We start from the raw sequence: 17,519 nt of genomic DNA, 5'->3' as shown, positions 1-17,519 counted from the left end.
TTTCCTGTATTTTAGGAGTAAAGAGGCACCATTTACTTTAGGGTGTAACCAGAATTTTCTGAAGAAGTGGGCCCAGGTCACCTGCCATGTCCTCACTGAGCCACCATCTCTCCTTCCAGAGTGAGACCATAAATGGAAGAGGCAGTGTGAGAAGATGGCATCCTGGGGTTCTGGGAAGCAGGGAGCTGGGTCAAGTGGGTGCCGGGAGCCAGAGCCACATGAGAAGCTGCCATCCCAGGTCCCTTCCCTCCCCTCCCGTCCCAAGGACCAGCTGGGACCTTCCCTCCCCCCGGAAAGACTATGGGTGACTGTGAATTTGTGTTAGCATCTATGCCCCTCCTGTTGCCCCCCCTCCCCCCCCCAGTCATTGTGCTTCTGGATTCAGTTCATGTGGAGAAAGAGTATTTCTTGCTGGTAGGTCCATGTTTTATATAAATGAATACAAACAGTGAAGGAAGAGGCATTATATAGATTTAGGTTTAGGTGGACAGAGCAGCAAAAAAACATATGAGCCAGTCAACAAAAATAAAACTGCTCCCTATTGCTCAGGGTCCTTCTTTTTACCCCGCAGATACAGTCCTCCTCCTTCCTTTTCCTCCTTCTTCTACTACCCTCTAATCAGACCCCACCCCCAGTATCTGCAGTTCCTTACCCATCACTTCAAGCAAAAATGCTCAGAGTATGTGCTGAGTGGCTGACTGTGACTTAGCTTACTTTGTCTGGTCAGAAACTGTAATTGTTTCACACTCTGTCAGTGCACTCCGTTCAGAGACCCAGCTCAGTGCCACTCCCCTGTATTGGTGAAGAAAAAAAGAGCCTTTCTCCAAACCTTCCTCCCTTGTGGGGATAGATAAGAAGAAATCACCCTAAGTGTGTTGAGGGGAGGAGGTGAATGAGCTTAGACTCATAGAAACTGGAAGTGACTTCAGGGGGGCAGATCTAGCTTATATGACTGATGAGGGCAATTATATGTATCTTACGACTTTAAAAACAAACTTTGTAATTGTGGATAATCTAAGCACTATACCCAAATGTACAGACACTCTTTTCTCAACCCATGTATTATATAATTTTTTTAACATTAGCTTTAATAAAATTCATGTGCTTGGAGGGTATATAAGGGAGAATTTGATTGATGGGATAATGTATAAGGTGTATGTGTGAATGGTGGAGGAATGAATTAAGGGAGACAAGGGAAATCAGAAAAATTATACTCTAAAAATAAGTTTAAGGGGAAACAGAATTAAAAAAGAAAAGTTATGCCAAGATAGCTAGGCAATGGAAAGGAAAAAGTAGGGAAAGGAAAAAAGAATGGACAGGGAACACAGTACATTTTAAAAAAGTTTAATGCTAGTGTTGTTTTAAATAATTGTAAAATGAGATAGAATAGCTGGATGGGTAGGGGAAAGTAATGCACACACTGAAATTTCCTTAGAGGAGCAAACTGTCTAGGGCTGTGTCAGATCTCTGTGCATACTTAGAACCTCTCTCATTTAAACAGAAGTTTGGGTGAAGATGATTTTTAGGATGGGGCCCTGTATGTATACATATATTTATATACTGTTTCCAAACTTTCAGAAAGTAGCCTCTGCATGCATGGATATCTATATCCATACTTTGAGCATTGTCATTGGCACTTACAGTTGATAGAATTTACATATGCAAAACCCGTCACTTGCGTGCACAAGTGATAGACTGTCACATGTGCCTTCACATATGTGTGATCCAATAATATGCATGCAAAACAGAGGCTGGGTTTGGCCCTCTTAGAATGTTTGTCCCACTATATACATATTTGAACATGCAGGCATTCTCTACTGGTTGAGGGTACAGTATAATTTCACATGTTAGGAAATACCCCATAATTGATAAAGTAGGACAATGCAGAGCTGTAAGTGTGAATGTAAACATAGTTTCATATTTCAATATTACATATTTGTATACTGTTTATACCAGAGTAGTTTAGTCCATAGTTGGACTGAATCATATTTCTGAAATAATTTTTTATATTTCTTAACCTTTTGTTTGTCACTTCTCAATGAAAGGATAGCCTATTACTAGAGCTGTTGTTTTATGGAGGCAATTTTTAGGAGATAATACAGGATAGTGTGATGAAAAGGACAAAAGCCTTGTAAATACAGTTTAAAAACTTATGTAATATAATATAGAATTTGTTCTGTACACTGATTACTCAATCCCCCCCAGCATCATATAGATTTTCTTTTTCTTCTTCTCTCCTTTATTATTGCTTATTTTATTTGTTTTTAGAGGAAACAGAAAAAGAATGGATTACAGAATGGGAATTCCTTGGCTGGTAAGTATAACTTCGTGAACAAAAAGAATGTAAACGTTATTTATTCAGTGCAACAATCAGTTAATGTAGAAGTAAATAAGTTGAAAGTTACTGTGTCCATAGTGTCTGTAACTACTTCTTGTGCACGTGCAGGATTTTGTACTGTAGTGTATGGTATTAAATGTATGCCTCCATATACAGTATACATACAATGTGGCGGAGTTACAGCTGCTGTGGGACACAATTTTGAATTTCCTCACTTGTGATTTGAAATTCTCCAACTTAACAGTTTTTCTTATTAAATGAATCGAATAATTTTACTTGAATCCAATTCGGATGAAGCTGAAAGTTGTAGTGCATAGGCTTTCCTTTACTATATTCACTGCCTTGCCTTAATTACATTTAGCTGCTTTCATTATATTCAGCTGTAATGCAAGAAGCATACAGTATCCTATATCCTGTAAGACATTAGCTGAAGCATAAGCTAGTATAAGTGTGGTTAAGTAGGCTGTAACCCTTGGCATAGATTAATGGTTACCTTTAGATTTTAGGAACTAAGGATCGCTTGTTCAATGGTAGGAGGTAGAATGTTCCAGTAAGTGCTACCACAAGGAGCATGGAAGTAATAACCCCAGATCTGCTTAAGCAAGTGATGGCGGATATGATCATGAGTTGAAATTGTAGTTACATGTATCAGTATACTAACCTACAGAAAGAGGACACCTCAACATTAGTAGGATGAGGAAATACACATAAGGAAAAGGGGGAAAACCCCTACTGATTATACATTAGATATAGTGGCATCAGCATAACGTATTATAGAAGTTGCATGCTAGTCCGTGGGCAGTAGGAGAGAGAAATGTAGCCCTTGGTAGGGACCAGAATGATGACCACTAGTGGTGAGGAGGCAGGTTATGGTGATGAGGAAGATAATGGCTAACATTTCAGGTCATCCTGCAAGGGATGGTGTGAGTATATGGATATTCAGATGTACATTCTGTAGTCTCTCTATCTCCCTTACTGAGTTAGAGTGTTTGTGACTTTGCTAAATGTATTAATAAACTATTTGGAAATATAGAAGAGTTCCGATTGTGTGTGTGTTGCAATTGTGAACGTTGGGGGTCCCAACTATATAGTAATTTTAATAATACTGGGCCTGACCTTGGGACAAGAGCCTGTCAACCCTTAAAGTGATAACTGGGAATTCTTAGGTAATCAATATAATAATACATAATCTATATATCGGGCTACAAAGTGGAAAACATGTTGTCGTAGATTTTATCTGTGAAGCGTTGGGGGTCATCAACTCTCGTTGAATTCAGTGGGAATTGAAGACGACCAGCACCTCAATGGATCAGGCTCCTAGGCCTCGGAGGAAAGTGAGGTTTGATGAGAACCATCAAAAGCTATGTTGGGTGAAGGAATCCTGTAGTGTTCAGATGGCAGGAGCATGTTTCCAGTTGCCTCAAACTGATTTTCATTTCTTAGGATGGGTGGGTCATGACTGACTTCCAGTCAATGTCCTATTACTTTGGGGACTGGGAGCATCAAAAGCATCCATCCCACAATTCTGCTGTCTTCAGTGGGAGGGCTGGCTTCCAGCAGCCTCCCTCTGTAATCACCAGCTGCATCTATCCTCTCACTCTAGCCCATAAGATCTCTGAAGGCAGTGGAGAATACCCTGCTGGCAGCCTTTTCCTAAAGGTATCTGCTGCAGCAGCATCTGGTAATGCACACTACTTCATATACTGTATGTATGTGTTCTAAAATACTATACCATAGGAGAATAATCACATCTAGGGAACAGCTTTTGGTGTTTAATATAATTGCACAAGTTGGCATAAGGCCTTCTAAAATTGTTGGAAATGCATGATATAATTGTTTCCTGGAGAATGACAGATAACTTGGTGTCTGAAGTTGGGGACAGATCCAGTGGGAAAGAGAGACTGAGGGTATGTCTACACTGCAATTAAACTCCCAAATCTGGCCTGTGTCAGCTGATTTAGGCTCACAGGGCTCGGTATAAGGGGCTGTTTAATTGCAGTGTAGAAGTTTGGGCTTAGGCTCTGTGATCCTCCCCCCTTGTGGTGTTCCAGAGCCTGAATTCCAGCCTGAGGCCAAACGTCTACACCTCAGTTAAAGAGCCCCTTAGCCCGAGCTCTTTGAACCAAATTCAGCTGACACGTGCCAGCCACAGGTGTTTAATTGCAGTATAGACATACCCTGTAGCTCTTGCCTTGGAAGTTAATTTGCTGGAGAGCCAAGAGAGAGTCAGACCAGTAGGGAATGTGTGTAATTGTCAGGGCACAGCTGAAAAATCCAACAAACTAGATTAAATATTTTGTGTGTAAAATTGGTAACATTTGTAGTTTTCTAGGGCAATAATCTTGTTCTGTAAATAATCTTGACAAATAAAAATGACAAACTATATAAATTATACTTTGGGTGTCATTTGGCAAATTACAATCATATTTTTTTAGTTGGTGCCAAAACTGTGGAGAATACAAATAAAGATTGCCAAAAGAGTCAAGAATCTTCTGAAACCCTTCCAGAAACAAACCTATATCAACATGTAGTAGAAGAGAACTCCGTGACTTATCCAGACAACAAGCACTTGTATAACATATCAACCAATCTTGAATGTCATCTTAAATAGAAGAAGTCAACATGAAGATAAAGGTAACATTTTATAAAACTGTCATTCTTATGGATAATGCTGGTCTAAACAGCTGAAAAACAAAGATTATTCCATTCATTTATAATAAAATGATTTAAAAAATACTAACAGCTCATCCTGTTTGTAAGCACCTATGACTTTACTATAAGTAAATATTTAATTATTTATAGAAAGTGGAACAGCTCCAACAGGAGAGACTGAGAGAGACCCATCCCAGAATAGCTATAGCCTGGTGTTTAGGGTACTCACCTGGGATATGGGAGACCCAGGTTAAAGTTCTTTCCAGGCAGAGCGGAGGATCTCCCAAATTTCAGGAGAATGCCCTAGCCACCAGCCTATTGGCTATTTTGGGTGGGGAATTTCACTTTCTCCTTTTGACCAGAAATTCCATCTTGGACCTGAGAAACCTTCCTGATAAAAGTTTAATTGAAACTCATATGATTCAACGTATTTTCTGATGAAAAATGTTTTACCGAAAAAATCTCAACCACCTCTACCTAACATTAACTCGTGCTAACGAACAACATATACTGTGTCTCGTGATCCAGAGGCTAGGAGATTCATTTCTTCAATCCTTTTAATTCTAACTATTCCAAATAATTATCTGATATTTTCCTAGATGATATTTCTCTAACCCATGTTTTGTAGGACAGGACACTGGCTGATATCTTAACCATTAAACTTGTTTATGTTACTATATTTCTAAGCAATACAGAATTAACCTTATTTCTGTTTTGTGTATGTCTGTGTTTATGAAGGTATGTGTGAACATTATGAGTGTGGGGAGAAAAAAATTTCCAAGCTCCCCAAAAAAAAAATGTTGGTTTAAATAGAAGTCCTAAAATGTAATGAATATCATTATAATGACAGAGTAAATTTGGGGTGTGATATTCCAAATGAACTAAGGTGGTTATTTTTTACAATTCAATGCCTCTCTTGTAATACTATACATCCTACCTATCAGACTGTATGTGGATGGATGTTCAGTAAGTTCTTAGTTGAAGTATCTTCACATTTACTCAGAATGGAGTAAACATGGTTTAATTAACCTCTTTGGGGTTTTTAAAATTATGCATATAAATATAGACAGTGACAAATCCAACACGTGATCATGTCATCAAATGGTGAAAGAAGGAGTCTAATAACATTTGAGTTGTTGGTGATTGTGTTATTTTTCATTCTGCCATTTTGAACTCAATAGTGTGAAAGATCTGCTTTTAAGAATGCATAGTCAGGTATAATTACTTATAAATTAAGTTCTAATTACTTAAACATACATGTGAGAGTACTGAATGTGTATGAGATACGCAGGGATGTGTGTGAGAACTAGCTCTGAGGGGCTCACAGGAGCCTGTTGTTAAAATGTTGCCATCGGTTTGAAGGGAGGTGGGGGTAATCTCTCTCCCTCTCAAGAAATCACACATTTCCCACCTCCCCAGTGGATGCTAATAAAGTAATCCAGTCAGAAGTGACATTCTGGAGGCTTTTAAAAAAATACTCTGAAATATAAAAATCTTGAAATGGACCATATTTCACCAAATGTCAGGTATTTTAAAAATAAATTTCACAGAGGCGAAGACTCCTGGGAATTTCCACTGTAACCTCTTTAAATTACACAATGCAGTTGAATGCAGTGCTAATGCTATCATCACAGTCAGTATATTTTTGAGAAACATGTTATAAATATTTCTAGCAAAGTTCAGTTTAATATAAATCTGTTTGCCAAGTGGTGGTGCTTCCTTCCTTTAATAGCTTGTGTGTTTTTGTCTAAATGAATACATTTGTGTCTCTCTGCTCCTCTTTGCACACATATGTCTCCCAGAACATGGTTTGTTTCTGGTTAAGAGACAACATTTTTGTAAGAATTCCTTCTCAAAACATTGACAACAAATCAGTGGTTGAATAACTTGTTCTGGGGAATAGGCAAATGACTATGATCAAAACTGCTACTGAAATAAGCATCCGTAGATCAATGGAAACAAGTGTTTTATTTATTAGTTTGTATTACCATAGTAGTTAGAAGCTGTAATCAGGGATGAGGACCCTATTATGCTAGGTGCTGTACAAACATTGACAAAAAGAAGGTCCCTGCCCCAAAGAGCTTGCAGTCTAAGACAAGAAACAACAGACAGGTGAATACAAAGAAACAATAAGACAGTATTGGTCAAGATGATAGGGAATGGTCTTAGCACACCAGCAACCTAAGCATTGTCCAGTTTTTTTGCAGGCATTATAGAAAAAGAGAGTTTTAAGCAGAGTTCTGAATGAGGATAATGAGTTAATTTTCTGGATTTTATGGGCAGCCCCTCCCAAGTGTGAGGGGCACCATAGAAGAAAGCACAAAAGTGCTTATTTGAAAATTTAAGAAGTGGGCAATGAGGCCAGGATCATAAGCCAATCAGCGGCAGGGTACAACATCTTGATTGTGAATGAAAGAAGATAAGTAGGGAAGGGAAAGGGTGTGAAAGTCCAAGTAGCTTATGGAAACATGGACAAATTGCTAAGGATTGAATACAAAAGAACAGAGCAAACATGTAGAGACAAAATCATAAATGCTAAAGCACAAAATGAGTTACATCTAGCAAGGGACATAGAAGGTAAAAAAAAAAAAAGAGGCTCTATAAATATATTAGGAGCAAGAAAAAGACAAAAGAAAGTATAGGTCCACTACTTAGCGGGAAAGAAGCTAATAACAGATGACATCAAGAAGGCTGAGGTGTTTAATACCTATTTTGCTTCAGTTTTCACTGAAACAGTTAATAGTGACCAGCTGCTTAGCACAAATAACATTAACAGCAAGGGGGAAGGAACACAAGCCAGGGAAGAACAGTAGAAGAATATTTAGGTAAGTTAGATATATTCAAGTTGGTAGAGACTGATGAAATTTACCCTAGGGTACTTAAGAAACTAGATGAAGCAATCTCAGAACCATTAGCAATGGCCTTTGATAACTCATGAAGGACAGATGAGATCCCTGAGGACTGGATAAAGGCAAACGTAGCATCTATTTTAGAAAGGGGCAGAAGGAGGACCTGGGGAATTATAGACTAGTTAGCCTAACTTTGATAACTGGAAAGATCCTGGGAACAAATTATTAAACAATCAATTTGCAAGTCTAGACTAGAGGATAATAGTGTAATAGCCAACATGGATTTGTCAAGAACAAATAACGTCTAACCAATCTAATTTTGTTCTTTGACAGGGTAACTGGTCTAATGGGGGCCGGGGGGGGAGAACAATAGATGTGATATATCTTGATTTTAGTAAGGCTTTTGACACAGCCCCATGTGATATAATCATAAGCAAGCTATCAAAATACTGTTTAGATTAAATCACTACAAGGTGGGTGAACAACTGGCTGAAAGACCATATTCAAAGCATAGTTATCAATGGTTCACTGTCAAAATGGGAGGACATACCTAGTGGGTTCCCACAGGGATCTGTCCTGTGTTTGGTAGTATTCTCCATTTTCATTAATTACTAGGCTAATGGAGTAGAGAGTTTGCTTATAAAATGTGTGGATGACACCAAGATGGGAAGGGGTGCTTTGGGAGACAGGATTAGAATTCAAAATGACCTTGATAAATTGGAGAATTGGTCTGAAATCAGCAAGAATAAATTCAATAAACGTAAGTCCAAAGTACTACATTTAGGAAGTTAAAATTAAATGTACAAGTACAAAATGGGGAATAACTTGTTAGTGAGAAGTACTGCTGAAAAGAATCAGGGGGTTTTAGTGGATTACAGAATGAATATGAGCCAACAATGTGATGCAGCTGCAAAAAAGGCTAATATTGTTCTGGGATGTATTAATGGAGTATCATATGTAAGGCACAAGAGGTAATTGTCCCATTCTACTTGGCACTAGTGAGTACTATATCCAATTTTGGATGCCACACTAAGAAAGATGTGGACAAATTGGAGGAGTCCAGAGGAGAGCAATAAAAAAGATAAAAGGTTTAGAAAACCTGACCTGTGAGGAAAGGTTAAATAAACTGGGCATGTTTAGTCCTGAGAGAAGAAGACTGAGGGGAGACCTGGTAACAGTCTTCACATATGTTAAAAACTGTTATAAAGAGGATGGTGATCAATTGTTCTTCATGTCCACAGAACGTATGACAAGAATTAAAGGGCTTAATCTGCAGGAGGGGAGATTTAGGTTAGGTATTAGAAGAAAAGTTTCCAACTATAAAGATAGTTAAGTACCAAGGGAGGTTGTGAAATCACTGTCACTGGAAGTTTTTAAGGACAGATGAGACAAATACCTCTCAGGGATGGTGTAATTTGCAGAGTTGTTGTAGTCATGTTGGTCACAGGATATTAAGAGACAGGGTGGGTGAGGTAATATAGAATCATAGAATCATTGAATATCATGGTTGGAAAGGACCTCAGGAGGTCATCTAGTCCAACCCCCTGCGCAAAGCAGGACCAATCCCCAACTAAATCATCCCAGCCAGGGCTTTGTCAAGCCTGACCTTAAAAACCTCAAAGGAAGGAGATTCCATTACCTCCCTAGGTAACCCATTCCAGTGCTTCCCCACCCTCCTAGTGAAAAAGTTTTTCCTAATATCCAACCTAAACCTCCCCCACTGCAACTTGAGACCATTACTCCTTGTTCTGTCATCTGCTACCACTGAGAACAGTCTAGATCCATCCTCTTTGGAACCCCCTTTCAGGTAGTTGAAAGCAGTTATGAAATCCCCCCTAATTCTCCTCTTCTGCAGACTAAATAATCCCAGTTCCCTTAGCCTCTCCTAATAAGTCATGTGCTCCAGCCCCCCTAATCATTTTTGTTGCCCTCCGCTAGACTGTTTCCAATTTTTCCACATCCTTCTTGTAGTGTGGGGCACAGTACTCCAGATGAGGCCTAACCAATGCCGAATAGAGGGGAATGATCACGTCCCTCGATCTGCTGGCAATGCTCCTACTTATACAGCCCAAAATGCCATTAGCCTTCTTGGCAACAAGGGCACACTGTTGACTCATATCCAGCTTCTCATCCACTGTCACCCCTAGGTCCTTTTCTGCAGAACTGTTGCCTAGCCACCCAGTCCTTAGCCTGTAGCAGTGCATGGGATTCTTCCGTCCTAAGTGCAGGACTCTGCACTTGTCCTTGTTGAACCTCATCAGATTTCTTTTGGCCCAATCCTCTCACTTGTCTCGGTCACTCTGTATCCTATCCCTATCCTCCAGCATATCTACCACTCCTCCCAGTTTAGTGTCATCTGCAAACTTGCTGAGGGTGCAATCCACGCCATCCTCCAGATCATTAATAAAGATATTGAACAAAACTGGCCCCAGGACCGACCCTTGGGGCACTCCGCTTGATACCGGCTGCCAACTAGATATGGAGCCATTGATCACTACCCATTGAGCCCGATGATCTAGCCAGCTTTCTATCCACCTTATAGTCAGTTCTTCCATCCCATACTTCAACTTGCTTTATTTAACAATAAAATATCTTTTATTGATATTTATTGATGGTGAGAGAGAGAAACTTTCGAGCTTACACAGAGCTCTTCTTCAGGTCTGGATCCAGCTCACATTTTATCACAATTATAATGAAAACTTAATGTTCTTTTTGGACAGGTGAGTAAAATATTAAGTGTCCAGTTCTCTAACTTTAGTGGGAAGTATAATCTATTAAATATATGTAGTAAAAGCTATTTTGTCTGGCACTTCACCAACCGGAAAGCTCTATAAACTGGCATTTCTGATCTTCATTGAAATTCTGGTTTATACTCTGGTTGGCATGGGACTAGCAGGGGGTTGGGGTGCGGGGTGCCGGATATGGGGGGGCACTCATCTTGGGTGGCTCCTTGCAAGTGACGACCTGTCCTCGCTGCTCCTAGGTAGAGGTGTGGCAGGCGGCTCCCTGTGCTGCCCCGCCCCAAGTACTCCGCAGCTCCCATTGGTGGGGAACCATAGCCAATGGGAGCTGCAGGGGCAGTGCATGTGGGTGGAGGCAGCGCACAGAGCTGCCTGCCGTGCCTCTGCCTCAGAGCAGCCGGAACAGGTCACCACTTGCGGGGAGCCGCCCGAGGTGAGCGCCCATGGATCTAGCATCCCGCACCCCCTCCTGTACCCCAACCCACTGCTCCGAGTCCCCTCCCACACCCAAACTTCCTACCAGAGCACACGAGCTGCATCCCCTCCCACACCCAAACTCCCTCCCTTTTAGTTAATAGGCATTTTTCACTTACTGGCATTCCCCATTCCCCCAACATGCCAAATAAAACAGCTTTTACTGTATTACTTTGTAAGAACTGTGATATGTAGTGAGTATACAGATATCCACAGATTACATTTCTAGTTTACTGAATCTTTCCCATGTTGGTATAACCTTTAATTTACACTCTATTATTATTCAGCATAAGATAAAACTGTAACAGTCTGCAGAGAAAGGTATGCTAGTACCATAGACATGTGGATAGTCAGTGCTTTTATGAGCAACAGAGAGCTAGCCATAAACAGTCTCTTCTCATCATTAAATGCAAAACCTCTACACAAAACAAAATAGATCTTTAGACTATTAGACATTTTATGCTAGAACTAAAGCTCAAATGAAGGAGAATACTACCCCCTTTGTTAAAATAAAATTATTTGTTTAAATATACGCAGAGATTGGACAAATGTGAAGAAAGAACTCCCTTGTACAATGTTTACCAATAGAGCCCAGCGTCACATTTGACTTCAAAAAGAGAGGAAATAATTGATAGGAGACATAAGAGTTATATAGAATACAGGCTTGTATCTACTTAGAAGAGCTTAAGAAATTGTAGATATCTTCCACAGAATTCCTCAGACTTTTTTATAGAGGACAATCAGGTTCCATATAAATTTAACAGAAAAAAAGAAAAGTTTGTACTTGAAATCAGTTTCTGAAGCTTAGCTATGATTGAAGTAATATTGGTGAAATTTTAAATTCATTTTAAGTATTGTTATCCTTTATTCCTATTCTTGTTTTTGATTCTTCATGATGTCTAGCTCCTTGTCTTGCTCCAGCTCTGACATTGTCTTCCTATCTTCCCTTCCTCTATATTCTTTTCAGTCTTCCCACCTTTTCTACTCTCCACTTCATTTATTTTCTAAGGGTATGTTTACACTACAAAATTAGGTCGATTTTAAAGAAGTCAATTTTTAGAAATCGATTTTATACAGTCGATTGTGTATGTCTCCACTAAGCGCATAAAGTCAGCGGAGTGTGTCCTCAGTACTATGGCCATCATCGACTTATGGAGTGGTGCACTCTGGGTAGCTATCCCACAGTTCCAGCAGTCTCTGCTGCCCATTGGAATTCTGGGTTAAGCTCCCAATGCCTGATGGGGCAAAAACATTGTTGAGGGTGGTTTTGGGTACATGTCCTCAGTCGCCCCTCCCTCCGTGAAAGCAACAGCAGACAATCATTTTGCGCCTTTTTTCTTGGGTTACCCATGCAGACGCCATACCACGGCAAGCATGGAGCCTGCTCAGCTCACCTCTGCAGTTGTGAGCATTGTAAACACCTCGCGCATTATCCTGGAGTATGTGCAGAACCGGGCTAAGAGGACAATTGTGATGAGGACATGGACACAGACGTTTCTGAAAGCATGGGCTGTGGCAATTGGGACATCATGGTGGCCATGGGGCTGGCTTATATAGTGGAACGCCGATTCTGGGCCCGGCAAACAAGCACAGACTGGTGGGACAGCATAGTGTTGCAGGTATGGGATGATTTACAGTGGCTGCGACACTTTTGCATGCATAAGGCCACTTTCCTTGAACTTTGTGAGTTGCTTTCCCCTGCCCTGAAGTGCAGGAATACCAAGATGAGAGCTGCCCTGACAGTTAAGAAGCGAGTGGCGATAGCCCTGTGGAAGCTTCAAAGCCTGATTGCTACCGGTCAGCCAGGAATGAATTTGGAGTGGGCAAGTCTACTGTGGGGACTGCTGTAATCCAAGTAGCCAGTGCAATCACTGATGTTCTGCTGTCCAGGGTAGTGACTCTGGGAAATGTGCAGGTCATACTGGATGGCTTTACTGCAGTGGGGTTCCCTAACTGTGGTGGGGCAATAGACAGAACACACATCCCTATCATGGCACCGGACCACCTTGCCAACCAGTACGTCAACCGCAAGGGGTACTTCTCAATGGTGCTGCAAGCATTGGTGGATCACAAGGGACTTTTCACCGACATCAACGTGGGATGGCCGGGAAAGGTGCATGACACTCGCATCTTTAGGAACTCAGGGCTGTTCGAGCAGTTGCAAGAAGGGACTTACTTCTCAGACCAGAAAATTACCGTTGGGGATGTTGAAATGCCAATAGTTATCCTTGAGGACCCAGCCTACCCCTTGCTCCCATGGCTCATGAAGCCGTACACAGGCAGCATGGACAGTAGTAAGGAGCAGTTCAACTACAGGTTGAGCAAGTGGAGAATGGTGGTAGAATGTGCCTTTGGACATTTAAAAGCTCGCTGGCGCTGTTTGCTGACTCGGTTAGACCTCAGCGAAACCAACATTCCCATGGTTATTGCTGCTTGCTGTGTGCTCCATAATATCTGTGAGAGTAAAGGAGAGATGTTTATGGTGGGGCGGGAGGTTGAGGCAAATCTCTTGGTGGCTGATTTTGAGCAGCCAGACACCAGGGCAGTTAGAAGAGCACAGCTAGACATGCTACGCATCAGAGAGGTTTTGAAAACCAGTTTCATGACTGGCCAGGCTACGGTGTCACAGCTGTGTGTGTGTGTGTGTTCTTGCTGCAAACCTGCCCCCTTTGTTGATTTTAATTCCCTGTAAGCCAACCACCCTCCCCGCTTCGATCACAGCTGGCAAAGAAAATAAAGTAACTATTGTTTTGAAACCATGCATTCTTTCTTTATTAATTTTTTTAAAAAAAGTGAGATAACTGACAAGGTAGCCCGGGTGGGGTGCAGGAGGACAAGGCCACATTGCTTATTGTAGCCACGCTACAAATCAAAACTATTTGAATGACAGCCTTCTGTTGCTTGGGCCATCCTCTGGAGTGGAGTGGCTGGGTGCCCAGAGCCTCCTCCTCCCTCCACCCCCCACGTTCTTGAGTGTCTGGGTGAGGAGGATATGGAACTTGGGTAGGAGGGCAGGCGGTTATACCATGGAGGCAGCGGGGGTCTATGTTCTTGTTGGCTTTCCTGCAGCTCCAACAGATGCTTCATCATGTCCGTTTGCTCCCCCATTAGCCTCAGCATCGCCTCCTGCCTCTGCTCTTCGCACTCACTTAATGCTTTCCTGGCCTCTGCCACTGAATGCCTCCATGCATTAAGCTGTGCCCTATCAGTGCAGGAGGACTGCATGAGCTCGGAAAACATGTCATCACGAGTGCATTTTTTTTGCTTTCTAATCTGCAATAACTTCAGGGACGGAGATGATGGGGGAGCATAGAAACATTTGCACCTGGGGGGAGATAAAAAGGCAGAGTAAAATTTAAGATGATACATTTCTGAGAACAAAAGGAAGACTCTTTCACAGTGAATCAAGCAATTCACAGCACATGTGCTTTAGGTACAAGGTCACATTTTGCCTTTCATATTGAGCACCTGCCGGTATGGTGACACATCACACACAGCTGGGCAACAGAATTTGGTTTCCAGGCAGCCATGGTAAGCCTTTTGGTACACGGGGTTGGCTTCTTCCACCTTCATAACATGTGGGAATGGTTTCAAACTGCAGTGCCATCCTTTCCCATAGCAAGCTATGCTGGTTGGGTTTCACCGGAGGGGCTGCGGTTTTCAGGTGGATGTGCAGCACACACCTCCCCTCACGCCACCACATGGCTATTCTCTGAGATGATCCCTTCACCCGTCCTCCTGCCACGTGGATATTCTCTGGGATGATCCCTTCACCCCTCCCCGCGCCGCATGGCTATTCTCCAGGATGATCCCTTTTAGCCAAGTGCAAACAACCCAGCATGAACGTGGTCCTTTTACTGTTCCCTTATAAAAATTCCCCTATTTAAACCAGGTGACCGTGAATGATATCACTCTCCTGAGGCTAACACAGAAAGATAAAGACCGAATGTTGCTTGAATGCGACCAAAACCCAAGACCATTCGCTGCCATGTTTTGTCCTGCAATGATTCCAGACTACTTGCTACTGGCTTGGTGTGGTAAAGTGTCCTACCATGGAGGACAAAATAAGGCAGAGGCTTTCAGAGTACCTCCACGAGAGCTTCATGGAGATGTCCCTAGAAGATTCTCACTCCATCCCCAGACACGTTAACAGACTTTTCCAGTGGCTGTACTGGCCGCAGATGCATCCCAATTCTTCAGGGCAAATCAAACATTAAACACTATTGCTTTTAAACCCTGTACTGTAGTTACAAATGTGCACTCACCAGAGATGCCTTCTCCAGCTTCAGGGTTAGGGATCCCAACTTGGGAGGGTATTGAAAGGGTGATGAAAAGGTCCTGGCTGTTGGGGAGAACTGATTCACTGCTTGCCTGCTGCGCATTCATCTCCTCCTCCTCGTCTTCCTCATCTGCAAAATCCTCCTTGTTGCATGAGAGTCCCCCCTTGCAGGTGTCCACAGACAGTGGTGGGATAGTAGTAGGGTCCCCGCCTATAAAGCCATGCAGCTGATCATAGAAGCGGCATCTATGGGGCTCTGACCCAGAGCGACAGTTTGCCTCCTTTGTCTTTTGGTAGGTTTGCCTGAGCTTAACTTTCACACGGCACTGCTGTGTGTCCCTGTTGTAGCCTCTCTTCACCATGCCCTGTACGATTTTGGCATATATATTAGCATTTCTTCTTTTTGATCGGAGTTCAGCCTGCACAGATTCTTCTCCCCATACAGCAATCAGATCCAGTGTCTCCCTTTCGGTCCATGCTAGAGCTCATTTGCGATTCTGGGCGGACTGCATGGTCACCTGTGCTGCTGAGCTCACCACGCTGACCAAACAGGAAATGAAATTCAAAATTTCCCTGGGCTTTTACTGTGTACCTGGCTAGTGCATCGGAGTTAAAAGTGCTGTCCAGAGCGGTCACATTGGAGCACTCTGGGATAGCTCCCGGAGGCCAATACTGTCTAATTGCATCTGCACTACCCCAAATGCGATCCAGCAAGGTTGATTTTAGTGCTACTCCCCTTGCAGGGGAGGAGTACAGAAGTCGATTTTAAGAGCCCTTTAGTCGATGGAATGGGGTTGGTTGTGTAGACGCGTTAATTTTAAAATCGACCTAATGTGGCTAAATTCGACCTACCCCGTAGCGTAGACCACGGCTAAGCCTTCAAAATCCCTCTTTGTACCTCCTTCAAAAGGAGGAATGAAAATCAAACTGCTAAAACTGAGAAGGAAATAGATCCCTTTATCAGGGACTGGAGGTGAACAATTATTCTCTAATACTCTCCTTTAGTCATAAGATGGGATGTGGCAATATTGAAACAATGTTTACAACAGTTAGTATTTTTAAAATCTGCATTGGTTATTGGTGGTTATGATGCTTCAGCAGGCTCTCTTCTTTTATATTACAGAAATTTATCAAGCGTGGCACCATCATGGAAGGACCTCAGTTTACAATCAAGTGTTATAAATGTAAGGAAGAACCTGGAAGAAGTATTCACTGTAGAATTTGGTGCTGAATCCATGACCCTCAGTAATCCTTAGGCTTATATCCACATAGCCACCCATTCTGGTTTTGAAATAAAAAAACTAATAATTTTTGATTGTCAAATGGCCACTTTCAGAAGTCACTTGATATCCATACTTCTTTTACTCATCCTTCTATGGCACAGAGAGACTGAAAATAAAGGAGATTGTTTTTCCGAATGTTTAGTCTGAAGCAAAAATACCAAAAAGATTTCCACATTGACTGATTTCTGTGTTTACAAACCAAAGGAAGGGGAGGGATCTGTTGTCTATATAAACTGTAAACTTTAGACTCCTGGATCTAATTCATTACCGGAACACAGAAATATTTGCTATATGCATTAGAAGGTAATGGTTTGATGGTAACAATGCATTTGCAGAGTGGAATATGTGTCTTCACTGCTGGTGTCCCTTTATAAGTCTTGTGTTTGTGGCAAGTTAGATGATTTATCCTTTATACTTCTGTTTTCTCCTATTCCCTGTTACTAATTGTTTTCATCCCTTGCCTCCTTATGATACTAAATGGAGCAAGTCTTCATCCGTCTCTCCTCCCTGTTCCTTGTGCCACAAATACTTAACCTTTTCTTGTTCATGTTTACTGCAATGTACCCAGATAATCAAACATTAGATCTGTAGTGATCCATATTTTACACACAAGTGGGGAACCTGAAAAAGGACAAGGATGCTAGATAGAGCCAAAATAACAGCTGCCAAAGGTACAGTCCCCTTTGGTCGATTAAAGAAACCCTAAGTTTTGCCATCAACCCAGGACATCAGTCAGCCTGGCATCATATGAGCCCAAAAATAAACTTGTGTAGAAAAAAAAAATCCATTTACAGGGCTGGCAAGGGAAAGGCCGCCCCGTTCAGGCAACCAGGCCAGCCGAGAAGGCAAATTTTGTCACGTGCTAAACTGTCAAACACTGACCATCGCAACTGGTTTTGGTGG

The 17,519-nt window shown here is 41.9% G+C and overlaps 1 protein-coding gene across 5 annotated transcripts in view; it reads left to right on the top strand.

Moving 5' to 3' along the window:
- LOC311514312 (NEDD4-binding protein 2-like 2) overlaps positions 1–17,484 on the top strand; it is a 107,608-nt gene extending 90,124 nt beyond the window's left edge. For 4 of the 5 annotated variants that reach the window (XM_084616811.1, XM_084616812.1, XM_084616813.1 and 1 more), the window contains 3 exons: positions 2,269–2,314; positions 4,774–4,972; positions 16,457–17,484. In XM_084616811.1, coding sequence (XP_084472937.1) covers positions 2,269–2,314; positions 4,774–4,949 — 222 coding nt within the window. In that variant the 3' untranslated portion in view covers positions 4,950–4,972; positions 16,457–17,484. Of the gene's footprint in view, positions 1–2,268; positions 2,315–4,773; positions 4,973–16,456 lie in introns of those variants that run through there. The other variant, XR_014709868.1, reaches the window with a different exon arrangement.
- The last annotated feature ends 35 nt before the right edge of the window (positions 17,485–17,519 follow it).

The sequence above is a fragment of the Lepidochelys olivacea genome (assembly GCF_965140295.1).
Source record: "Lepidochelys olivacea isolate rLepOli2 genome assembly, chromosome: 1".
Classification (NCBI taxonomy): domain Eukaryota; kingdom Metazoa; phylum Chordata; order Testudines; family Cheloniidae; genus Lepidochelys; species Lepidochelys olivacea.
This window is presented reverse-complemented; position numbering and strand designations above follow the sequence as displayed.